General features: G+C 51.8%; 5 protein-coding genes across 5 annotated transcripts; 3 read left to right on the top strand and 2 right to left on the bottom strand.

Moving 5' to 3' along the window:
• Positions 1-58: 58 nt before the first annotated feature.
• On the top strand, positions 59-3,831 carry BU24DRAFT_421363 (calcofluor white hypersensitive protein-like protein). The gene is made up of 12 exons (XM_033527709.1): positions 59-197; positions 251-296; positions 347-377; positions 432-471; positions 523-619; positions 666-998; positions 1,048-1,174; positions 1,265-1,306; positions 1,357-1,441; positions 1,491-1,536; positions 1,582-3,398; positions 3,498-3,831. The coding sequence occupies exons 1-12, from the start codon at positions 159-161 to the stop codon at positions 3,651-3,653; spliced, it is 2,859 nt and encodes a 952-aa protein (XP_033386713.1). The 5' UTR covers positions 59-158; the 3' UTR covers positions 3,654-3,831.
• BU24DRAFT_421362 (SMAD/FHA domain-containing protein) lies at positions 3,732-5,301 on the bottom strand. The gene has a single exon (XM_033527708.1). The coding sequence runs from the start codon at positions 5,013-5,015 to the stop codon at positions 3,891-3,893; it is 1,125 nt and encodes a 374-aa protein (XP_033386712.1). The 5' UTR covers positions 5,016-5,301; the 3' UTR covers positions 3,732-3,890.
• A 416-nt stretch (positions 5,302-5,717) lies between these two features.
• On the top strand, positions 5,718-10,659 carry BU24DRAFT_491344 (uncharacterized protein; the record flags this gene model as incomplete). The annotated part of the gene is made up of 5 exons (XM_033533786.1): positions 5,718-6,094; positions 6,276-6,968; positions 7,188-7,431; positions 7,691-9,384; positions 9,436-10,659. Exons 1-5 carry the CDS (start codon positions 5,957-5,959, stop codon positions 10,657-10,659), a joined length of 3,993 nt encoding a protein of 1,330 aa, XP_033386711.1. The 5' UTR covers positions 5,718-5,956.
• A 4,383-nt stretch (positions 10,660-15,042) lies between these two features.
• On the top strand, positions 15,043-20,395 carry BU24DRAFT_169419 (uncharacterized protein). The gene is made up of 2 exons (XM_033521482.1): positions 15,043-20,015; positions 20,064-20,395. Exons 1-2 carry the CDS (start codon positions 15,480-15,482, stop codon positions 20,349-20,351), a joined length of 4,824 nt encoding a protein of 1,607 aa, XP_033386710.1. The 5' UTR covers positions 15,043-15,479; the 3' UTR covers positions 20,352-20,395.
• A 2,357-nt stretch (positions 20,396-22,752) lies between these two features.
• On the bottom strand, positions 22,753-23,399 carry BU24DRAFT_169412 (uncharacterized protein). Its single transcript, XM_033521481.1, has one exon. It carries the CDS (start codon positions 23,208-23,210, stop codon positions 22,857-22,859), a length of 354 nt encoding a protein of 117 aa, XP_033386709.1. The 5' UTR covers positions 23,211-23,399; the 3' UTR covers positions 22,753-22,856.
• Positions 23,400-25,051: the final 1,652 nt, after the last annotated feature.

Raw genomic sequence — 25,051 nt, 5'->3', positions numbered from 1 at the left:
GCGCCGGGCCGTTCGGAGCTCGCTGCACCTCAGTAAACATTTCAGGAGAACACGCGTGTTCAACTTTCGATTTCCTACAATTCTCGACGCTCTTTAATTTTTCTTTTTCGTTCTTTGGGTGGGAGAGATCAATTGACACTCCCATTCAATCATTCATCATGGCTCCAAAATATAAGGAAGGAGAGACAGTTGCTGCAGTAAGCTCTCCGCATAACTGTCCTACTATGAAATGCTCACTCCACACGAATAGTTCAACGGAAAATGGATCTCATATGCACATACGACTGTAGCTTATTGTAAGGACTTCAGCCACATATACTGGAATTTTGAACTGACGGTTGCATAGGCGCATTTCTCGGTGCTCTTATTGTTGGAGTGTAACTTCACCCCTACTACCCCTCATACCCCGTCATCAATTCTAAGCCGCGCAGATACCTCCATTACCACAAGATCGTTCAAAATGAGTTCTATGTCAGTATAAGGAAGCAATCACAGTCTGAATAAACACCAACAATATTATAGGGATATCCAGAGGAATGGTTTCCATCTGTATCTGCCACTATTGGCGACCGTTACCCTGAACGATCTGTCTTTATGCTCTTTATTGCCCTTACATCTGGTAAGACATCCACCACGGGGATCCAGCCTGATACTGACAGTTCTAGGTCCTCGATTCGCCCTCGTCGGACTCTGGTACATCCTCACACGACGCCCGAACGCTACCCTGCCTAAGTTCGTTGCTGGCGTGGGCATTTTCCGAACACTTACCTGCGGCGGCTGGACCTACGTTACTTCGACGGATGATCATGATTGGCATGATATCTTCATGATTTCGTACCTCGTTGCGACCCTGCCATGGACTCTCGGAGTTCTTGCACTTAGTCCCACAAATCCCACCGCTCTGAAATACAGGAAGATCTTTGCTGGCAGCTTCTTCGGCACATTGGTGCCATTGATCTATTTCTTCATCCAACACAAGGTGCACCGAGTTGCTGGAGGTATGATAGGCTAGCTACCTTGCTTTATGGCGCACACTGACAGTCACAGCTTACACCACCTATGCCTTTTTCGAATGGTCCCTGGTTTTACTGGATGTAGCCTTCGACGCCGTTACTTTTATTGAATTCTCGAACTTGGAGATTGTTGTGAAGGACGTTCGTGGCATCACTCGCGGGTATGTCCCTTGGCTACCAAAGTAGATAGTCAGGCTATCACGAAATTCAACCGATATACGAACAATATCTGATCTTCTGTGTCCATATAGAGCGGGTAACAAAGCTGTCGCCGATGCTGTGTTGGAGAAAGAGTACGTGTCCACTTGACTGTAATTGAACTGTGCCTCTAACTTTCTCGCAGAAGGGAGAAGGAAGTTGCCCAAGTCTTTGCTAGTGGCTTTTCCTGGGTCGGTGTCTTCGACGCCGCTGCTGATGTCTACAATGGGGTACTATGACCTTCATCCAAAAGCCTTGAGCTATGCTTACTTGTTGTAGTTCGTCTTCTGGTCCATGTTGACCTCCCTGGGTCTTTGCGTCTGGTGTATGTTCAATTCGACGAGGCTTGGGTTTGAGCTAATGTGAACAGATTTCCCACTCTGGCATATGGGTATTTCCGGTTATGAGGTGCTTGTTATGTGCACCGTTTCGCCGTTCTTGCTCGGCATCAGGTCACTTCGTTTCCTTGTTGTCCGCCATGTGCGCATCGTCCATCTTCTATCACTCTCTGGTATGCTCGCATTCCTCGCCAAATCCCCAGAGAATCGTCTCTTCTCCGTTGGCTTTGGTGTATGGATGGCTTGTCTTGGTTGGTCGGCCACCTTCTTTGCAGAACGGTCTCAGCCACATCGTCTCGAGGCCCGTATCTCTGCGTTCTCTCTTGGTCTTCTCGCTTCCAGCGTCGCCAAATTCTCCTTCTGGACAAACAACCCCGTCTGGCCCGTCATGCATGCAGCAAACGGTGGCTGGAACAAACTTGGCTTCGCTCTCGCCGTTCTTGCCATCCTGAGGTCAACTAGGGCTACCGCAAGCTCTGGAGCTGACTCTCCCGCTCCTGGCCCCACCAAAGGATCGCCAGCCCTCGCTGGACTGGGACTTGCTGGTCTGTTCTTTGCGATGCATTCCTTACTATCGGATTCAAGCACAATGATTCTCTGGGTCTGGGAGGGCTACCCTGTTCGTGGCCCACTTGCTGTTCCCCACGGCGCATGGACTCTTCTGGCAATGGGAGCTGGTCTCGTTCTTGGTCTTTTTGCGCCTTCCCTTGCCCGCTCCTGGGTCCTCTACGGAATCGGTTCCATTGGTGCCGCCGTTCTGACTACTACTAGCCACTGGACAGGATACTATGGTGCTCTTACACTCACTGTCTACGTCATGGCTGCAGCCCCTGTCTTCATTGCCCATGCCGCCCGTCACTCACCAGCCACTACTTTCGGTCTGGGTTTCCTCATTTACAACATCCTTGTGCTTGCCCACGTATGGGTAGTTGCCTATGCTTTCGTTCCTGGAGGTCCCCTCATGCGCGAGCACACCGATTGGGTTATGACTGCTATGATGCTCTTCATGGGCTGCGGCGTCTTCTCTCTCAGTGCCCAACCCAGCGCACCAACCATCAAGAAATACAAGGGCAAGCCAAACCCAGCTGCCGGCAGACAGCGATCCTACTACCTATACATTCTCCTCGGTCTCGAGCTCTTGGCAACTGCAATTGCATACCTCCGCTTCCCATCGTACAATTACACCCCTTACCATCCCGAAGAGAAGTCGGTCACAGCCGGTATCTGGACCATCCACTTCTCTCTCGACAACGACATGTGGAGCTCCGAGCACCGTATGCGCGACGTCATCAAAGAGCTCGAACTCGATGTCGTCGGCCTGCTCGAATCTGATCTCCAGCGAATCATCATGGGCAACCGAGACACCACCCAATTCCTTGCTGAGGATCTCGGCATGTACGTTGACTTCGGCCCCGGACCCAACAAACACACCTGGGGCTCTGCACTCCTTTCCAAGTTCCCCATCGTCAACTCCACTCACCACCTCCTCCCTTCGCCGGTTGGCGAACTTGCGCCTGCCATCCACGCCACGCTGGACATGTACGGCCGCTACGTCGACGTCTTCGTCTTCCACTCTGGACAAGAAGAAGATCCCGAGGACCGCCGCCTCCAGTCCGAATACCTCGCGAAGCTCATGAAGGAGACACCCCGCCCCTCGATCCTTCTCAGCTACCTCGTCACGAAGCCAGGCCAGGGCAACTACAACACCTACGTTGGCGAGAAGAGCGGCATGCGCGACGTCGACCCCAGCGATTGGGACAGATGGTGCGAGTACATTCTCTACAAGGGACTCAAGAGGACGGGTTACGCCCGTGTCAGCAGGAGCACAATCACAGACACTGAGATTCAGGTACGTATCATTCACTCACCCTTTCCCTCTCAGCCCGTTGCTACAGAGTGGGAAGAGTATGTTAAGGATTTTCGATTTGCTAACGTATATCTATCACAGGCTGCCAAGTTCGTCGTCGACCAGCCGGAGGGCACGAACGACTTCATCCCCGAGGAGCAGGTTCCTCCAGGGTTGAGGTTCCCAGCGCTGTTCCGCGGCCAGGGTGTCAGAGGACACGCCTACCATGTGTTCAACGAGCCTAGGTACTTCGCGTAGGAATGATGCTTCGCCATTAGAATAAGAATGAGAAAATAGTCACTTGGGTTTTTTGGGGGGAAAGGAAACGAACATAAGGGGTAGGTACTGGCCGGTGTTTTTTTCCACGGCGTAAATCTGGTCCATTTCTCAGAAAACGTGTATAATATCTACAAGTGTACAAATCCTTTGTTTTGGCTCTGGAAAATCGTGTCAGAAAACATTGATTGATTCGTGACACTGGTTTGTGATGCTGCTTTAATCCTTCGGCGGTAGCATGACCACGTACTCCCTCTCACTGCCAGCGAATCTCAAGATATCCTTATCCCTCAATTCGAAATACCGACCCGCCTCGATGTCCTCGTCGTTCAACTCCGTCCCATTACTACTTTCCAAATCGATGATATACGGCTTCACCTTGCCCTTGACCTTCTTGACTCCGTACTCGTCCTCGACCGTCTTGGAGATGTACCGAAACTGTATCGCGGCGTGTTGCTGGCTCGCGCTCGGGTGCTCCAGCACAATGTCCGCGACCTCCCTCGCCCGACCCAACAGCCAGCAACTCTGCGTGCCCAAATCGACCTTGCCCAGGTACTCGTCGCCCTTGAAGATGGAGATGGTCCACGGGGCAGACGGAGGAGGCTTGCGCGCCTCAGGCGGCTCGTGGTACTTGAGCGAGATCTTGGTGCCCTCCACTCTATTCGCCTCTTTCGCGAGGAGGCCCGTCGTCTTGAAGTTCGGTTTCTCGCGCTCGGGCGGCGCGCCGCCGTACTTGGTAGGCGGCTGCGCGGAGTCGTCCAGCCCGCGGAACGAGACCTCCTGCGACGGGAGCGCCTTGCGCGAGCGTGGGTGCGGGGACGCAGAGCCCGCGGATGGGGAGCGACGACGGCGTTTGTGGTCTCGCGAGCCGGAGCGGTCGTCTGTCCGCCGTCGACGTCGGTCCTTCGAGCGCGACCGATCGCGACGGGAGTCATCTCGCCTTCGGCGGTCCCTCGAGCGGTCCCGCCTGCGGTCTCGGGAGCCGTTGTCTCGTCTTTGGCCTCGTTCGCGCTCGCGCTCGCGTGAGGGGCGGTAGGGTTCTGGGGAGGTGTCGCGGTTGCGTCGTTGGTTGTCGGAGTCGGGTCTCGTTCTAGGTTCTGTTGTGGATGGGTCCTGCGGCGCATCCCTGGGTTTCCGAGGGGGAGATCGACTGCGAGATCTGTGTTTTGGTGGTCTGGTGCGGTCCTCTCGGTTTTCTTGAGTCCCCCATCCTGTGTTTGCTTCTCTGCTTCTACTCCTTCGACGTGAGGTCTGTCCGTCGTTGGGACCTTTGCCCGCGGTCAGAGCTTGTCTGGCGCTCCATGGTGATAGCTCTCTGCTTCCGTGTCTGTCTCCTCCTGCCATGGTATCGGCTCGGTACGTCGGATACTGAGGTTCCAATTGGTTGTTTATGAGCTCAAAGCTATAAACGGGATCGTGTATGCGACCTTGGACACTTTTCTGCTAGGCAACGGAGGGTAAGGCGGTTGCCGCTGAGGCGTATAAAACCGCTAATCGCTTGTAGGAAAAAGCTAAAGAGCTGAACGATAGATTTAGGAAGTCACTAGCATAGATCAGTGGGCCTTCACCGACAACATGCACGGCGTTCACAAATTATTGCGGCGCAGTGGCTTTGGGAGCTTGAATCTTGAAGTCGAGATGGTTGTAAGGATTAAGCTAGCCGCGGTTGGGCGCTCGGACCCCCGGCCAAGATATCTCATCGATGGGCGGTTGTCTCCAACTCTGGATTCGCCATTCATCGTAGGCACACCTCCGCCTGCGTTTCAGACCTCAGGATCAATAGTTTCACACGGTCTATCTTTACTTCGCACCCACTCGTCTCCCTACGAGGGACGTTGTGGCCCCCGCGCGGGTTCTGCCATCCTGCTTTCTTGATGGCGACCTTACCCAAGTAGTCCGTGATGTGTACTGTTGAAGAATAGACGCCGTAGACATTCTGCCGAGATGGATTCGTATGTGACATACGCAAGAGGTAATAAGGAGTGCCTTCCTTTGCATCTAAATTTGCGCTGTTTTCCTCTTCTCAAAATAGCCCCTCTTGCCATTGTCACTCGTTTCATTCATTCAGTGTGCTACTTTTGGGACTTTTATGCAAAAACAAAACTGTCCATTCAATTCGATCTCACGGAACGGTCTTGCGACAACCAATTGGCCGATCACAGGCCTGCAAACCTGGAAGCCCATGACAAGAGCCTCAATCGCGTTGTGGTTCTCTGGGAGCAACCAGCATTAGCGAAACACCAGATGCAATACATTCGTATACGAGCCTCAACAGACGTCACAGAATGAGTTCGAAGAAGTTTTTCTCCTGGTCCAAGAATCGCTCACCGTCGGAGCCATACCATCGGACTGGTGGGCTTCTGACCATTGACACAAGCGTGGGTGACAAAGGCAAGGAGCCGGGTCCGGCTGTGCCTTCAAAGGTAAGATAGGTCAAGTTCAATGGATGTCTGATGTGCTGTCTCCTGATTTATTGGACGAGGCACGGCGACGTGGTTCTGCAGCACCAAGGCGCACAATAAGCGTTGTCCAAAGGGCATTTGCAAGGGTGTTGCAGATGCAGCTGCGTTGTGGACTATCATGATTCGCTAAGAACCACTACAGAACACACCACGGAACGGGAGACGACGCCCTCCAAACCTCAACCTCACCATTCCACGAGGTTACAATGGCCATCTCAATTGTTTGACTCCCGCGTCTGCCCGTCATAATGCAGCTTTTGTCAATTCCGCAACCAATCTGTTGGCCGTTGTCAATGACATGCTACGCTCTCCAGCTTTGAGCGCCTCTCTATGTCCCAGATCTGCCGAGATACATAAGCCTCTTCCCAGTCGGCCACGTTCCGTGTCACTACCGTCTACACCGGACCTGCCCGTCGAACTTCCAGGATCAATCCTTCTCGACAATCAGGGCCTCCCCTCAGCGCCCGTTGCGGGTCCCTCAACCCATAGCTCAGATACAATGAGGTCCGTCCGCAGCGGGAATCCCATTAGCTCCAATGCCGCAGCTAAATCAACTCCTTCAAAGGTGCTGCAGCATAAGTCGAGTTTGAGCGAATCCAGTCTGAAAAGACGTTCAAAGTCACGGCCTAATTTGATAACAACGCCCACTACTCAGTCCACCGAAAGTAAACTCACAGCGTGCTCTGCTTCGACGAATGGTGGTCAAACAATTGCCAGTAATGATTCAACGCAAGCTTGTGTGGGCGTAGAGAGACAATTGCAACCCGCGCCATTGATAGTAGAAGAGAAGCTTCTGAAAAGGGCCAGCGGAGAGGGCTCAAGTCGTCGGAATGAAGTGAGTTCAGTCCATTGTTTGCCAGTCGAGATGATCCATCAATTGTCCAAAATCGTTGTGATATGTTGGAACAAGCCGTCTTTCCCAAAGGTGTCCGAAAAGAAACATTGCCAGATCCTGTTCTCAGCTTGGTGAATGACTTGTTTTTGCGCCCATGACATGGCCGATTTTGCTCGAGAGTTTGAAACAAGTGATTTGAGTATACTGACATACTGATAGGCCAACACATCAACCACTCCAACACCGACATCTGTACGAAGTCAACGTATTGAGGAATTGAAGGCTACAATAACTGCACAGGACAGTACTATCTCAACTTTACAAGCGCAATTCGGTAGCTTGCGCAAATCTCACGAAGCAGAGATAGCTAGTCTGCAAGATGCACATTCAGCTGCGGTCGCGTCTCTTCAAGATTACACACGAGTGTTAGAAGAGCAACAAAGTCAGCGCACGCTTCACCACGGTAAGTTGATTCAATCATTCATTTGTCTCGTTTTGTATGGCCTTGCGTGTTCTCGACACATACAGTACAGCCACTCCCTTCATGTGTACTTTCCCGTTAGACATGTCTCTACGCATTATTGTGCGCCGAGTGTCAAACTCCACCCTAAGTTACAGGATGTTGTCGGTCCGCGGCTATCTCTTCTGTGGTACCTGGTACCTGATTATTGGTTTTCCAGTGATGTATCATTGGGATACAAGAGCTAATTATGTTCTACTAGCCTCCAGCAACCACTTTTTAATGTTACTTGATACCACCGAAAACCCATTATCTCCTGGACTCCAATCTCCGACAAAAGATAGTCCTCTAACGGCTGCCGGTACGAACTCTGCCAATTCGATTAGATCCTTCCAGTCGGCACTCGAGCAGCAAACACGGCAAACAAAGGATAACGCTGAAATGGAAAATCTTAAGCGTAAACTTAGTGCCGCGCGACGACCCGAGACGGGGAACCGAGATATGGTGCGGGAGCTCAATCAATATAAACAGAACAATACCGCTTTGCAAAAGCAAATCGAATCCTTGATGGCCAAATTGAACGAGTCAAGGAAGAACGAACGGCTCCTATCTTCGACATTGGCAGATATTGACAAGAATGTCACGCAATGGCAAGAGAAAGCTAAGAAGGTTGAGAAGTTGGAGAAAAGCACGGCGGCTATGCAGAATAGCATTGATCATTTGTCTCATCGGTTGGAACTGGCCAATTGCGACAAACTGGATGCTCAAGAAGCACTGCTCAATGCTAGGATGCGGCAATCCCCCTTTGATCCAAAATTGCCGAACCAGCACCTCTCCAATCATCTACCAAACGAACCTCATATGAGCATGAGTACCGTTTTCTCATCGGGCTCACCCTCAAGCCATGGAAATGATCCACATGAGTCATCGACACTTGCTGCATTCATTGCACATATAGAACGACTACAAGAACAGCTTAAACAGAAAGATGTTTCTTTAGGAGAAGCCGACGAAAAATATGGCGACCTTCGAGACCAGCATGAATTGCTGGTACGCGAACACCATGACCTGACTCTTCACTGTGACATACAGAGCAAGATCCTCGGCAAGAATAAACAGTCTGAGATATACATCGATCAGCTACGAACGGCCATTATTGAGCGAGAATCAATGATCGGTGAGAAGGACAAGGCCCTTCGTATGGTGGAACGGCAATTAGAGCACCACAAGCTACTCCTACATGCAGAGATCAGACGACATGCAACTATGTCATTATTCACCGACACGAATACCGAACCACTGCCCGACCTTACATCTCTGGCCTCCAAGGAGGACATTGATCGGTGGATACTGCGTCTTCAGGCGCGCTTAAGAAAAGATGTTTCCTCGGAAGGCAGCGATAATCAGTTTTCTCAGATGAATATAGATGACTTGCGGAAAGAGATCGACTTCTATGTTCGCGAGATCATCTATTACAAGCTTGACATCAAGGGCTACAAATCAGACATCAAGAAACTCAAGAATATTGCGCAACGAATGGGTGACTACGGCAGTCGTACCAACGATGTTGAATCCCCTACTCCTTCGCTATGCCGCTGCGGCGATACCCCCGTCCGAGCTCGATTTCCATTTGGAGTTGCGGGACTAAGCATCTCCAACACGCCCTCGCCGATATCGACGGGCCCCATCTCCGCATCCGCATCCACCAAGCAACCGACGCCAACACCCACGGAAACGAAACCGTTAGCTTCTGAGCCTTCTTCAGGCGATACCTTGAAGCCTACCGTTACCACACCCTTACAAGCCACATTTGATCAAGCCTCTATCAGAGTTGCGGTCCCGCAAACACCAACCCGTAAGACGGCCGGCAACGTAGCCAACGAGGCGGATGGAATTGATCCCGGCATCTCACCCAGATCCAACCCGAGGCTCTCTCCCGACAGGAGGAGACCCACGGTAAGAGAATCACTTACGAAAGCAGCTTTGGAATCTGACAACCCGTGCCAGCCCACATCACCTGGTCAAGAACGGTCGTGCGAGATGGCTACGAATTTTCCGCTGAGCACTCCAGCTGCACCCAAGAGGATGGATACGCAGCGTAGTAATAGTGACTCGATCATTCAGATGTATGCGGCGCCGCGGACTCCAGAATGGTCTCCCGCAGCAGTTTCGGTTGTACCAAATGGAGAGGTCACAGATAATGCAAGAATCGTGGGAACGAGGACCAGGTCAGCCTCCGTTTCGGAAGCTACGAAAGAGAAGTCCACTCCCGAACGTCCACCACGTCCAAAGTACGGCCTCTACGAATCTCCAGCCAGCAAAGGCCTGAACAATGAGACCTCTACGGCCCCACGGGTGGATGTCATGGCTGAGGCATTGAAGAATCCACCTGCGCAATCGAGGCCTACATTGCAAGCCCGCTTCGAAGGCAAACTCGCCGACCTGACGAAGGAAGTTCGAGGCCTGTCGAGCAACCACCTCTCTCGTTCTAACTCGACTGGCTCCAATTCAGCCATACCGCCTCCACTGTCTCTCCGCCCACGAGCCGGCTCAGCAGGATCCAGCACAGCAGCGATCGGACAGGTCGCATCACCTCAACGCAAACCAAGCGATGCATCAGGCGCCAGCGTCCCTTTCATCATCGCCATGCCATCACCCTACGTGACGAACCCCCCTCTCTCGCCGTCGCCCACTCCAACCCTTCCACCACCCACCTGCTCCATCACATCCAAATCAGCAACGAAACCGCAACCTTCAACAAGCAGAACCGGGGTCGGCGGCACGATGGCGAGCTCCACTCCCTTAACATCCCCAATCTCCCCTCCGCACCCAGACTCCGCGAAATCATTCTTCGACGCCGCGGACGGCGGCAGCAGCAACACATCCAAAATCCCCTCACCCAGACAAGCACCAGCATCACACAGCCGCAACGTAAGTCTCAACAGCATCGGCCGCAAAGGCACGCCCGCCACCTCCGCAATCGAGGGTCTCACTACCCATTCCCACCACCACCATCACCACCATTCGCGGAACGCAAGCGCAAGCAGCACGACAAGCGCGACATACAGCCTGCGAAACGCAGTTCAGGGCCTCCCGGCCTCGCTCATCAAGGGCAAAGGGAAGGCGAGGAAGGAGAGTATCTCGGGCCCGACGCCGCTGGCTAGTCCTTTTGATGTCGAGCGTGGGGTGGTGGGTGCTGTGGGTGGTGGAGGCATTGGAGAGGCGATTTGAGCGGTCGATCATATCTGCATATATTTCCCATTGTACCTTTCCGGCACGACGTCTCCCTCTCCATCACTCACGAAATTTAACGACTTGAAGACATGCCCACGAATCTCTTTTTGTATCAACTTTTAATTCAATTGTCCTATTTCTCTACTGTCTTTAGTTGATAGCATCGCATATCATATCATCATATCAGCATCGCATGCATGTACGTATGTATGTATATAGGATAGCATGGCGGGAATGAATATTAGCAGAAACATCCACACACACATGTGCACTCCTCTTGAATCGATACGAGAAATTACAATAGTGATACATTGTTCGCTACTGACGTCTACCCTGTTAGTTCGATTGACAGTGCGTACGGGTTCTGATATATGGTACGGCGAATCGTTGATAGACTTGCACGAGAGGGAGAATATGTATGTCTGTATGTGTGTATACATTTGTATGAGATTAATAATCTAAGCATTAGTTCGCCACTACAACTCTCGTCACACACACTCTTTGTTTCTGGTTCAAATGTGCGGGGTGTTTAGTTGGGAAGGAAGACAATATCGTTGCGCCTGACTGCCCAGTTTAGAGAACGATAGTAATGTATCAACACATGTGCGTTCCCGGGCAGGTCAATACGTGCATGCATGTATATATCCACGTACATCCTATACCTACCCTACATTCACATATCTACTCAATGCACCCATAAAACTTACCAACCCGCTGCCATCCAGGCCGCCGTCTTACATGCTACGATCGATGTAAGCATGGGTTTTGAAGGCGGACGAAACGAAAAAGCAGCACAAGAGGGCGATTTTACCCGGGCCAGCGAATCACGGAAGGGGGATTATAGCAATGAGAGGCAGGTCGTGTTTCGGGCTTGCCTAAGTTTTGCGTTCGATGGGATGGGATGGATATCTTGGGGGAGGGGTATGTTTGTGTGAAAGTGTGCAGGGCTGCTGGCTGGGCTGTGGGTTGAGGGGAGGAGGAGGGGTTGTGTGGTATGGTATGGTGTACCTTGGGAGTGTGGATGTGAATGTGTGTGTGATGTGGACACCTCTTTTTATGCGGGGTGCATAAAGCTTGTTGTGTGTGCGTATGTATGTTTTAAGTTTTGATTTTTTTTTCTGTTGCATGGAGGGGGAATGGAAGAATAGGGCGGATAAAACAGCAGTGGGTGTGATGTCAAATTGTCGATCAGATAGATTGCTGGGAGGTTCGCTCGCTTGAGCTTGTCAAAATGCAGAAACGCGAATGCGAATTTGCGGCGGAACAGGACGGACGATTGGCGGTGGGTACGATCGCCGTCATGAGACCTCGCTCGTCTCCGTGTCGTTGTACTTGTAATTACGGGCTTGGGATTTTTTCTTTGGATTGATTGCGATTGCGAGGAAAGGTCGGTAATGAAGGAAGGCGAATGACTCGTCTCGAAGCCTCTGTTGGAAGCGAAGTTCTTGTGATTTTCTCTTGGAGCAGACGACGATCGGGGAGAACATAGAAGGATTTACCTACTGTACGAGGAGAGGAGAGGAGGTGATGGATCGGAGAGAGGTCGGGTAGATGAAGATCTGGATTGGAACGGAGCTGTTCGTTCCAGGGTTGGGTTGGTTTCCCTGTAATGCACATTGCAATTGCAGCGCAGGATACCTCGTGCAAGAGGCATGGGAATGATGAAAAGCAAGCAAGTATACAGGCAAGCAAACGAGCTTGCTACCAACAGAAGAAGCAAATACTTACGCATGGCGAGTACCACGCTCATGTCATGGTCTCATACGACAATCTGAATCGGACGAACAGGATTTGTACAACTGGGTAGCGAGATCTTGCATACATATACAAGACGAAGTAGGTATGCTTCCTCCGTGATGGCCGGTACAATAGTCGGTGGTGGTGGACCCATGCACAGTGTCCCACTGGCTTCCCACTTGATGGCGCCAGCCGCTGCTCCACTTGCTGTTGCTGCTGCGCATAAAAGGGCGGCGACTCTGCGAGGCTACTGTACAGCCCATAGGCCGACCCCGCAAATGGAGTGTAAGTGGTGTGGATGGGTGGGTTGGCAGTCCACGATGGATGCTGTCTCGCATGTTGTGAAACGGACCGCCTGGATCATGCTTTGGGTTTGATGTTAGATTTGCACGGAGTGGTGGTGTGTCTGTAGTTAGTGGATGAGAGAATTGAATGTGTGCGGATAGGGCGGAGCACAGCAATGTGAGGTCTTTGACCCTTTGTACTGTAGTTGTCCCAAGCTCTTGAAGGGAATATTGGCCAATATTTGAAGATGGATTGAAAGGTTCTAGTTGGAGTCGTCGAGATTGCCTGTTCGGGGAGGGAAGATAGGGTGGACCAATGAGAAGGACATGGGATGGAAGGATTGGGAAAGACAAGAGATGACAATAACCAAATGTAGGGGTGAACACCTCCAACCCGGGAAGACAAGAGGAGGGCCGTTCGGAAGGTTGGATGAATGGATGGGATGGAAGATGGTGAACAGCGAACAGTGAACAGTGAAAGGATGGATTTCCCCTGGGTGGCGTTAGATAGTGGTGGATGTTATATATCACTATGCCTATACGGGACTAGCGAAGAACGTGGATGATCACTAGTCAGGTGAACGTATCCCATAATGGATTAGTGACTTGGAGTCTGGGTTGCTTAGCGCGTTCCCCTGGCGAGACGAACTGGGTCCGAGCGTCAGGGGTAATGGCGATCGTGATTGGCTACCGTCTCTGCTCCTATTGCATGTAACTACTCTGTATGTACTCCGTACCTAGGTAGTTATTGTCTTTGGTCAATTGAATGCAGATGTGCCAATGTGGCTATCACAGTACCTGTGGTTAAAGATAGATAACATGCAGGCAGAATAATAGGCGGAAGAAGTGTACGCGTACTCTTCAGCCCCCGGAACAGTTCTCTCTGTCTCATCAAGGTGGTACGATCAAAGGCTGCTATGCCGTCTTCACAAGAGAAGATAAGAAAATAGAAGAAAGAGGAAGAGAGAGCTATTGGATGGTCAGCATTCGTCCTTCAGAACCAACAATATAGGTATCATGCATGTAATATAGGTACCTACCTACACAAAGCAGATATCGTATCTTTATGCACAAACATCACCACCACCACTACCAGAGTGCTTATCCACGCTGCACAGTACGTCGACCATCAGATCAGAGTTGGATGCTATCATCATCATGTAGTTTCAAAGACAAAGTGTCACCAGGATTCCCCCTCTTTCTCCTCTCTCTCCTCTCTGGTTTGCATTCCGGCCGCCACCGCCGAGAGAGTCAGGGTCAGGGTCGGGGCCAGGGTGAGAGTTAAGGGTATCCCGGGCGGCTGCGTAAACGAGCGAGGGGTGAGCCTGATCATCCACTACTTAGCACTTGTATTCAATAGTGAATGACGAGGGACAGTAGGCGAATTGGCGGAATGACCATCTAAAGAGGGGAAAGGGAGAGAAGAGGAGATATCTCGTAGCCAGAGAAGGGAAGGTTATTATTGATTGGCACCATTCATTGCATTGGGAGAAGGATGAACGAATGATCACCATCTATTCGGTATTCTTCTACTTCCTCTTGATCCTTCTATTCTTTCTTCTTTTCCTTCTTCTTCTTCTAATTAATTAATCTTCTTCTTCTTCAAGATCGTCCCCTCTGCCTCCCTATACCCTATAGGTAGTAGTCACTGCATGCATATAGGTACATACTCGTATACTCCTTACATGAATCCACGCGCACTCCCGCTGGCTGCAATCAACCCAACAACCCATGCATTGATTCAATCCATTCTTCCTTATTCTCTTCTTACAGTATTTGTGTATACATACACAGTTTATGGAGTAAGGTGTGTTTATATTTCTAATAATCCATATAACCGCATATCGACCTTTCACCCTACCCATCCTACCTTGCCTTACTTTACATACCTCACACCTACACCAAGACTACTATACTACTAGTAGCTGCATTCTCCCTGACTCTCCCGCCGCAATCTTCCCATAATTGTTGCATCTCTGCAGCTCTGCATTTCTTCTCGGTTTGCTTGCCTTGTCAAGCTTACCTGTAGGTTAGGCTTTCCCATTTGCTACGTGCCGTGGGTACGCTGCCATTGAGAGACCGCCGTTAGAGACCCCTGAAAAGTCTACTAGACCATCTGCACCATCCGAGTCAAACTCTCCCCACGAGTCCCACACCCACACCCAAACCCAAACTCACGCCCACTCACACTCAACTCCTACTCACCATCGCCGACACTTTTCCTCTTCCATCTCCATTTCCTCTTCCTTCTTGGAACAAACTTCGGCCTGCGCGGTCCGCCTCCGTGCCATTCCACCACCTCCTCCTCCTCCACCATCACCACGATTGTTTGACCAACGCCGTGTCATGCTCTCATTCTCGTTTCTAATTCTCTCTCTTATCTCTTCAGGCCTCAACGGCGTACACTGCTCGCACAATTGTCAACGATCCAGCTGCGCTGGCTCTGACTTCTCCTAATAGCCACCAACGCCAGCGGAAGAGGCACCGCACCACACACGCACATACACATACACACTCACACTCTCTTACACGCCAATCCTCGCCGTCACACTCCTGCAGCCATCATTGACCTGCAGCATACTGACTATTTTCGACCTCTCAGCATACCCGAAATAGTTGCACAGCTCCATCCTCGCCCCAACTGCGTTCGTTGGTCGCTGTGTGAAACCGACGGCTCTTCCACATCTTTTTTCCCCGTTACGCGCTGGGGCCGGAGAATGTTAAACTGCCGTACCTCTCCACCACCTCCCAACGATCCCCGAACCCTGAGCACGCCGTACTCCCTCGGCCAAGAGCATGCCTGATTACGGTTCATCCACTGGAGATGCGCGCGACGACACGAGACCGGTAACTCCCACCGACTTCCCCAAACCACGCAACGGCAAGAGCGGCTTGCGCGCCCTCAACACCCGCCTCACCCAGCAGGAAACTTTCTACGACGACCCCACCCCGGTGGACAACCGACTGGACAACATGGCACATGATCAATTGAGGGACTCGCACGACCTGTCATTGCACGACAGCGTCCGGAACTCCATCGTTGATAACATGCTGCTCTCCCTGGACCAGTTTGGCACGGCCGGTCCGGCAATCTCCAACCCAGCTGCACTTTATTCCAACTTCGACGACGACGACTTCTTCCTAAACAAGAACCCATACCCACCGCCGAAGCCGACCCGCCATCGAGGCCAGACCTATGCATCCTCCCAATCCTCCGATTATGACACCCACGTCGATGACACAGCCTCGCGGTACTCGAACCACCACCGCACGCGGAGGAGCAATAGCAGCAACAACATTCCAGCCGCGATGAGCCGCAAGAGTAGCATGAGGGGATACCCCAGCCTGCGGGAGAAGCAGACGACTGGCTCATTCGCGGACTACCAGCAGGCCGGACACTCGAGGGGCAATGCCAAGAAAGGAAGCAAAGGTAGCAATTCCTCGAGTATGGACTTTGGACATGGCGGATTTCTAGGTGCGCACCGGCTTGGCTTTGGACGACGTTCAGCCAGCTTCGACCACGGCAGCCTCGTCGACCGTTCAGGAGGTCCGTCAACCAAGGGCGATTCCCTGCTGGAGAGGACGAGGTCTGCCTACCAAAACTACGACTATGATGCCGCTCCGGAGCCTACCATTCCCGCTGGCCCAAGGAGGATCCAGGAACAACCCCCTCAATCGCCCATTGCGTATCCCCCTCAGCCTTCATACGCGCCACCACAAGCTCCAGTCGTTCGCCGGAAAGCTAGCGTTCGATCCACAGCTACAAACAAGACTCTCCGGAAGAACAAGAGCCAGCCGGAGCCAAACATGAGGCTCCAAGCGCAAGAATTTGTGAACGCAAGCACCCTGCGTGATCTGCCACCCGTCCCTTCATATCAAGATCCTCCCGCTCCATCTCCCACGGTGGCGACACGGAAACAGCCTTTCCAGAACTACATGCAGTCTCAGGCCCAGCCCCCCTCGACACCCGCATCAACACCAAAGGAGAAACCTGGCTTTTTCAGGCGCATGTTTGGCGTCAGTTCGTCCAAGGGACCAGCGCAAACGACGAACTCGTCCGTAAACTCTAGCATATCCCACCAAGATGCGTCCCCAGCCTCCGTACACAACCGCGCGACCGATGTCAACTCGTTATATTCACAGGCCCGACCACAGACGACACCCAGCAGCTCTAACCATATCGCCTCGCAGCTCAAAGCACCTCCACCACCCCAGACAGCCAACTCGGCCCAGAGAGAGGCCCAGCCTCCACCTCCTGTTTTGGCGAAGAAGCATTCCTCATTCTTCAGGCGGAGGAAGAAGTCCATCACTGACAGCTCACGACCGCCGCCCATAATGGCTATGGATTTCCAACCCCCGAAGCCCGTAGACCTCCCCGATCGCCAGCCCAGTCCAGGTGTTAGCAGCCTACGCAAGGTCATGAACCCATACTTAAACGATCCTTCGAGCCCTACGAAATACCAGGGAGCCCGACAGCAGCAGGTGGATGTGGATGAGGACCTGACTAGCGGTGTGCATCTGAGTGGCTTCTCGCCTGGCTACAAACCTCATAAAGATGCAACGGTCCGCTCCGTGAAACCGAACTCGCGTGACACGAACGAGACTCCACCCTCATCGAGAGGCGAGCAATTGAAAACGGCGCATGCCGCCAGCAACAGCAGCCCCAAGCTGAAGTTGAAGATGAAGCACGCTGGTGGTAGGACAACGCTCGCTAACTCGCACGAAGACACCTTCCTTGCAGATAGCAGCAGCTGCAATGAGGACTACGGCGGTCGTGCAACGCCATCAGGCGAGAAGCAGGCAGACTTGCTGGGCCCGCGTCCAGCAGAATCCGGCACCGATAATGCTAGGATTCAACATTCTGTGTCACACTCTGCATCAGAAGCCGAGGACGAAGGATGGGTGATCACGACACCACCCAAGAAAGAGCAGGCATCGGTAAGAAAGGCAGCAGGAAAATCCCAGCGTGTGTGGCTAGAGCCTACGTCGTCCGAAGAAGACCTCAAAGCCACGGCGCGAAATGGTGCAGACAGGAAGGAGTCACATGTCGACGGATTAGATGGAAATGACCGTGGTGCTACTACCACCGAGCGCCTCTCGCTACCTTTGGAAGGTGCACGAACATCGCAAAAGTCGTTAGAGAAGTCGTCGGTAGAGAAGGCGTCGCCCACGTCGGCACAAGCGGAAACTCCATCGACAGCGAATGACGAAGTTTTCCACTCAGCATCCAGTCTGCCCGTCGTCCAGGTCGAAAGTCGCGAATCCGACGGCATGCCTGCGATCGTAGAGCAGACGACGTTCCTCGAAGAACGCCCCACGGATGCTGACCGACAGCGTGCATTCGACATCTTCACCGGCGCAGACCCGGCCGTGCAGAAGGGCCAGGCGGCTGCCGTTTTGGGAGATATGACCCTAACAAGTTCCCGCGTTAGGAAGGCATACATGGAGCTGTTCGACTGGACCGGCTTCAACATCCTCGCTGCCATGAGGGACCTATGCGGGAAGCTCACCCTCAAGGCAGAAACACAGCAAGTCGACCGTATTCTGATGAGCCTCTCAGAGCGGTGGTGCGAGTGCAACGTCAACCACGGCTTCAAGGCAGCCGATGTCGTTCACACCATTTGCTACTCCGTACTACTGCTCAACACCGATCTGCACCTTGCAGATATTGAGTCTCGTATGACTCGCAACCAGTTCGTCAAGAACACATTGCCGACGGTGGTTCGTGTCTGCAAGGAGGCCATCAAGGACGCTGGGGAGGAAACTCTAAGGCCACAGTCGACACAATTCAGGAGGGGATCGATTCCCTGGAACGACAAATCCGAACCGAATTCACCTTCTGCTGATGTGTCTAGCTTTGGCATAGAAGAAGAACCTCTTGAAGGCAGGAGAGCACGGAGTCGCCTTTCGGTAAAGCCGCCAATGCGCTCTGGATCCGACGGCCCAGGAGTGGACTCTGCCTCCGCTGAGTGCAATGTCCTCGTTAACTCCCCTCATAACGCCTCCATGAAGGCATGGGAAATGCAGATCGAGACAGTCCTCAAGGAGTTTTACAACTCGATTCGCCAACAGAGATTGCCCCTGCACGGTGCATCGAACCTACAAGTTCACGAGCAGCCATCATCGAACAACCTGTCCGTGAGCGGGTTGCTGCGTCGCACTCCTAGCGTACTAAGCAAAGCACCTTCTGACAACATCAGCTACCGCGGCAGGTCTCAAACCGACTTTAGAAGCGTCGGCAACCGCTGGCAATCCAAGACACGATCTAGGCCGAGACTGTATCCCAACTCGACAGTTGCATCCAGTCGAACTAGTTTGGATGATACATCTGTGTGGTCACCTGCAGGATCGAGCACATGGAGCAAATACTCCTTCGGAAAGACGCAAACATCAATGTCGGTGGATTCCCTAGGCTCACATTTTGCCCATGGGGATTACCAACAGGCCATTGGTTTCGCCAATGCCTTGAGCCAGGCCATCATTCGTGAGGAAGGCATGACGATAGCCAGCCACGAAGAATTCGCCCGTGTTGCTCCGTTGCTGGAGGACGAAACACTAGAACTGGTTGGCGCTCCATGGGCCAAAGAAGGCATACTTAAACACAAGCACCACTTGGAGGCATTGGACAAAAAGGCAAAGGATCGTACCTGGAACGAATGCTTTGCGGTTGTCGAGAAAGGCTACATGCGCCTCTTCTCATTCAGCGCGAATTCGAAATCCATGCGAATCAAGAATAAGTCACGACCTTCGACAGGCGGTGTTGTTGGAGGTGGAAACTGGATGGACAACGCGGAAGCCTTAGATAGCTTCCCGCTCAGGCAGTCCATCGCGAGTGCCTTGCCTCCACCGGGGTATTCGAAGTCTCGACCTCACGTCTGGGCGCTGTCTCTACCCACCGGTGCCGTCCATCTCTTCCAGGTCGGTACGCCAGACATTGTCCGAGAATTCGTGTCTACGGCGAACTACTGGTCCGCGAGATTGTCCAAGGAACCCCTCATGGGCGGTGTTAGCAGCATGGAGTATGGATGGGGTGAGAATGTTATCAACACTGCCCTCATCCGTCAAGACAGCACTCCGTCTACGCAGGGGCACGCTCACAGGCCCAGTATGGCTAGCTCTCTTCGCAGCTCTGTAGATCACGCAACAGGCACCGTCAAAGCTCGACTTCCTGGCGACAAGGCCAACCTGCACGATTGGAGTCCCCCCACGCAGAGCATGATGGCAAGCAACCTTATGGAGGTTGACCAGCTGAGAGCTCTCACGGATTATGTTAAGAATGTTGAGGCCGAGTTGTCGCGTCACAACGAACTGAGAGCACCCATGCTCATTGCCGTAAGTTAATCCCAGATCTCACGATGGATATCTCTAACAAATGGATAGTTCTCTCCTCGACACCCCAATGCTGCCAAAGCAATGGCAAACTGGGAGCGCAAGTCGTCTTACTTGCTTCGGGAGATCGTCAAATTCCGGACCTACATCGACTCGCTGTCCGCAGCACAGACGCATAAAGACAAGATCTATGCTGAGCGTGATGCGGAAACAGCTCGGGAGGAGGCCGAAGAGGAGGCAGCACGATTGGCGCATGCAGCAACGGCAGAGACTGACGGTGGGGATGAAGTCCACGCAGCTTCCCAGTCCCAATCCCAGTCCCAGCCGATCTCTGCCTAAGCCATTCCGTGTTGTGTTCTATACTGACTATGTGATCATGGGTAGGGCTCACACCTCTACGACGTACGATGCGGAGACTCAAACTTCTTCACTCCTCACGTTCGAGGTTCCGATCCCACACTTGATGGACGGCAGATGCGAGATTATTTCCTTTCCTCATTGTATACTCACACGATCTTCGTGTCGCCATTCGGCTTACCGATTTCATTTTCCTTTTATAACCTGTTCTAAGCGTGTCCGCCCGAAGACGAAGAAACGTATTGTACGATCGATTGCATATTCGTTGCATGGGATGATGGGGTAGATCCTGGGCGTGCAGCATATTCGTGGAGTCAGGACGAAGCCATCTACATTCTAGACGCGCGTCCGAAAGTATTACACCTGTGTTATCTTGTAATGATGGATGGAAGGGAGTTGTTTTTTTAACTAAGGAGGGAGTATGTTCATGCATGCATTTCGTAACAGGCGCGGTGGTATACAGCGCTTTTTCCCCTTACCCCCACGACATTTTGGTGCTATCATCACCACCTTTCTCCTTTTTCTTCATCATCTTTTTCACCTTCTCTTCTCTTCTTCCCATTCTAAAAGGTCGGCTTTTGCTTTTTTAAACATATATGTATCGTTAATATCGAGCGGGTGGACAGAAAGGCATGATGGTTTGGTAGGAGAGGGAAGTTTTGATATCAGGAACGGAGAGGCGACAGGAGAGAGACTCGCTCTCGTTCGGGGGATTTATCCCCTTCGTAATAATGATATACCCCAACTTATACACATACCCATACATCTATCTATGCGTACCTCATATGTTGGAATTACTGTTTTGACGTGCCGGCGGCCGTGGTGGTGTCTCTAATGCACCTTGTTCCAAGTCACGACCTTCTGTATGTCTTCATGTCCGCATGGAGAGGTACAATGAGTAGTCCAAGGGACCAGGGACACAGAAAAAGTACGTTCGTGATCGTGTTCACGTGAATGAGAGAACGTGGCTGCGGTTGGGCCGTGTGGCTGTAGGTAGGCACTTTGAATCATGGTATGGCTCTCATCGTTACGAGTAACGTTAGATGCATGGCATGAAGGGTCTCTCTGAGTTTACAATCCCACGAAGCCACAAAAGCTCATCGGGCATGCCGCGCGCTACGCTACGCTACAGTACGATTCAATCCACTGCTGCTGTCCCAGATACGTCTTTTGTAGGCTCGCACGCACGTCGTAGGGTAGTAGACGAGAAAAAAGTCGACAGGGGGGTTGGGGGAGGAGGGAGATCTAGAACGTCTAGCCAGACACCCAAACGACCCCCCCTGTAAGAGCTATAGAGCGAACTGTGGAGTGTAGTGGACGTACGGGCTGTTTTTTGCGCAAGCCACGGGACGAGTGGCTTTCTGCTGGGGTAGGTTAGGTACATAGGTACCTGGGTAGGTACTTTAGGTATATATGGCGGTGGTTTGTGATTTGTGGTTTCGCGTGTGAAGGCAAGGCGTATGGAGTTTCTATTGTATGGGGATTGTATTGTTTAGAGGGTGAGGTCGAGATGTAGACAAGACAAGAAATGACATGAAGCTTTTCATATGCAATACGAACTCGATACGTACGTGATGTTTACAGTTCGTTGGCTCTGTTCGGCGTTCCGAGGTGGGACTGTACATGTGATAGAGTGTCGTCGGCCATCTACCTACCGACTATCTACAGTGGTGCTTGTGGTGATGGGGATTTCTTGTATGGGGATTTTGTGGAGGAAGTACTAGGGGATACAGTGTATGTATGTATCTTTGTAGGTACTTGCCTATAGTCTCTATGGGATTCCGCTGGAACGAATGGAAAAGGTTGACCGTTACCCATCGCCATGGCTGCGTCCACAGATTTTATTTAGTGTTCTTTCTCGTTCACGTCGTTGGCTGTGCCTGTTCGTGTGGAATGGTGTGTAGGTATGTATGTATGCTCGATAAGTACGGGTAGATGGGGCATGTGGACATGTAGAGATGGTGATAGGACTGAGCGGTGGGACTTTTTCAGCTGTGTTGGTGGTGGAGATGTTTACCGCAACTCTTTCGGATCCTTCGAATGTTTTCACCGTTCGGAGGTTCTTCTGTTCATCATGACTTTGTTGCTGTTTGTCGCCGAATATCATTTTTCGTTATGGAATCCTTCCGTGTTCAAAAAAAAAAAAAAAGGAATAAAATGAAATCTAAAGATTATAAATCAATCAAAAATGCACGGCGAAAAGCAAAGGGCAAGGCAAGTGGCTTGAACCGCCGTGGACATCACGAACAGATGGGATGGGGTGGGATGGGACGAAATGGACAAGGCTCGCGGGTCGGGCGCAGACACACGGACACCAGCGCACGCGAGGAGTGGGAACAATGATCTGATCTGGATCTCCCTAATCACCACCACTACCGTACCTAACTAGTCACCAACACGAGGACCTTAGACCTAATGTACTAGTCAATCATCCCAGGTCTAAGGTCAAAGGTTAAACCTTAAACAAGTTACAAGACGAACAACCGGTTAGGTCATTACGATAATGAGGAAGAGAGAGTGACGGAAGGGGAATGGACGGAGAGAGGATAGGGTATGGTTTGTGTGGCACCATGGCCCACCGACTGCAGTTCGGCATGCCCGCGAGGAAAAGACGAGAAAAGTAAACGATGCAGTATGCAGATGCAGAAGCGGGTATGGATGGGTTTCCCGTTTGGAGGTCGGGAGCGAGGGTTGCTTTCTCATGTGGCATGCCAGAACCCAGACTCGGACGGGTTCGACACCGAATTTGCTCGATTGATTGATTGAATGGGCTGCGGTGTACGGAGAGGGTAGGTACCTCGTAACGATAGGTAGTATCTGATGGACCATACCATATGGCATACGTACCTATGGTAAAGGGTTTGTCTCTCTTGCAAGGGTAAGGCTACGGCCAGTCAGTCAGTCGGTCCATCTGCCAGCGCGACGCGCGAGCGATATGATGGGCCCGCTTATGCACGACAGCCGTAGGTGATGCTGCAGAGGACGGGTGCTGGGGACTGATTCGCCGGGCTTGGAGATTTGGACAATCTACGGAGTAGGTATACACGGTAACTTAGTTGAGAGGGTGGATGGGGCCTTGTCCACGTTGCAGAGGCGCGGGTGGAGATTTGGACATGAGCCGCTATCTGGCAATGGTCGTTGTAGGTGGTCATTGTAGTGGATGTTGTTTATCTTTAAGATGAGGATGGCGATGGATAGTGGACTGATTTGATTCATGGGATGGGACGGGAGCGGCACGGCAGTGGGAACGGGATGGATCTGATCTTTGAAGATGTTGGGCGGGTAGAAGACATTCGGTATTACTGGATCCTTTGTAATGTTGTTTTTCTTCTATCATCCAAAATCCTTCAGTTGGGTAGTATAGGATGTGTCTGTTCATCATACTACAGAAGAGCATCAAGGTTGAAGCATAGGAATCGAGATGGCCATGCCAATTCGTTTTGTCGGTATAGCCACGGTACGGTACACTGCAGAGGGATATGCAGACAGTGGAAATGTGGACGTGGCCTATTTCTGATTGCTATGTCTTCCCCTGTCCCCATTCTTGTGGACGGTAACACCAGTAGAGATATAGGCGCAAATAGGGATTGAGATGGAATTGTGAACTTGCCGATATTCTCCTTTGGACGAGGTAGCACATGCACACCAAGACTCCTCGAGGACCTTGACACGCACGCACACAGTAAAGGCCACGCTTGGGCAGGACGCAAACCCACGCCGCGGACGCCCACGACGCCCCAAGTGGCTTCGTGGACTACCGGAAGGGGTTAGTGCTGGACAGGTTAGCATCGCACAACGTACAGTAGCAGCAGTTTCTCGACCCAAGTGACCCAACGCTGCTCGTAGTTCGCTCGTCCCGGTCGACGGTTCGACTAAAACCATCTCGTGTGGTGATTGACTTGTCCTCGAACGGGTTGGGAGCAACGAGTCTTCGCGTCTTCTAGTCTTCTAGCCTTCTAGCCTTCTATCCGTTGTACCCCTTAATCCCCATTTTCCCCTCAAAGTCCAGAGTGATCAGCATTTATCTTTCCCTTCACGTCCCCGTCAGGCCTCAATCGGACACATCCACAGACACAGACACAGACACAGACACAGACACAGACACAGACACAGACAGAGGGCTCTCTTCCATTCCAATCCACTCGTTCAATAGACGCCCGTTTTGGCCATTCCTCGGACGTTGCTGGCGGTTAACATCTCCGTTTGGTTTACGGTGAAAGTTGTTACTCTCGGGCGCTTTCCCCAGGTGGATCTAGTCAACCCAATAATCCCATCCATTTCAGCCCTACTCTCTTACACAGTATACTCTTGCACTCTCTCTACAGTATACGAGACTCTGGACCAACCTGGATCCAAACAAGACGACAAAAGACCAAAGACCAGAGACGGAAACGAATAACAGTCCGAAGACATCACCTGCACCTTTTCAGTGGTGAATTGGTTGTAATACTTACGAGATTGCCGCCACTTCTTCCACCGCCATCTCGCCATTTCCATCCTCATCTTCACATACACCATACATACACCTCCATCCATCTACAGACCTTGCGAAACCCTGCTTCAGCCGCACTCTCCCTCTTCCTCTCAATCAATCATCACAATCTTTTTTTAAATCCTTCTTACCCTATCTCTACCTCTACCTCTACCTCCATTTTCACTCTTGTTATTCCTTTCACGGTTCC

This window comes from Aaosphaeria arxii, assembly GCF_010015735.1.
Source record: "Aaosphaeria arxii CBS 175.79 unplaced genomic scaffold BU24scaffold_3, whole genome shotgun sequence".
NCBI lineage: Eukaryota > Fungi > Ascomycota > Dothideomycetes > Pleosporales > Aaosphaeria > Aaosphaeria arxii.
Note: the sequence above shows the minus strand (reverse complement) of the source record. Positions and strands in the feature narration are given on the sequence as shown.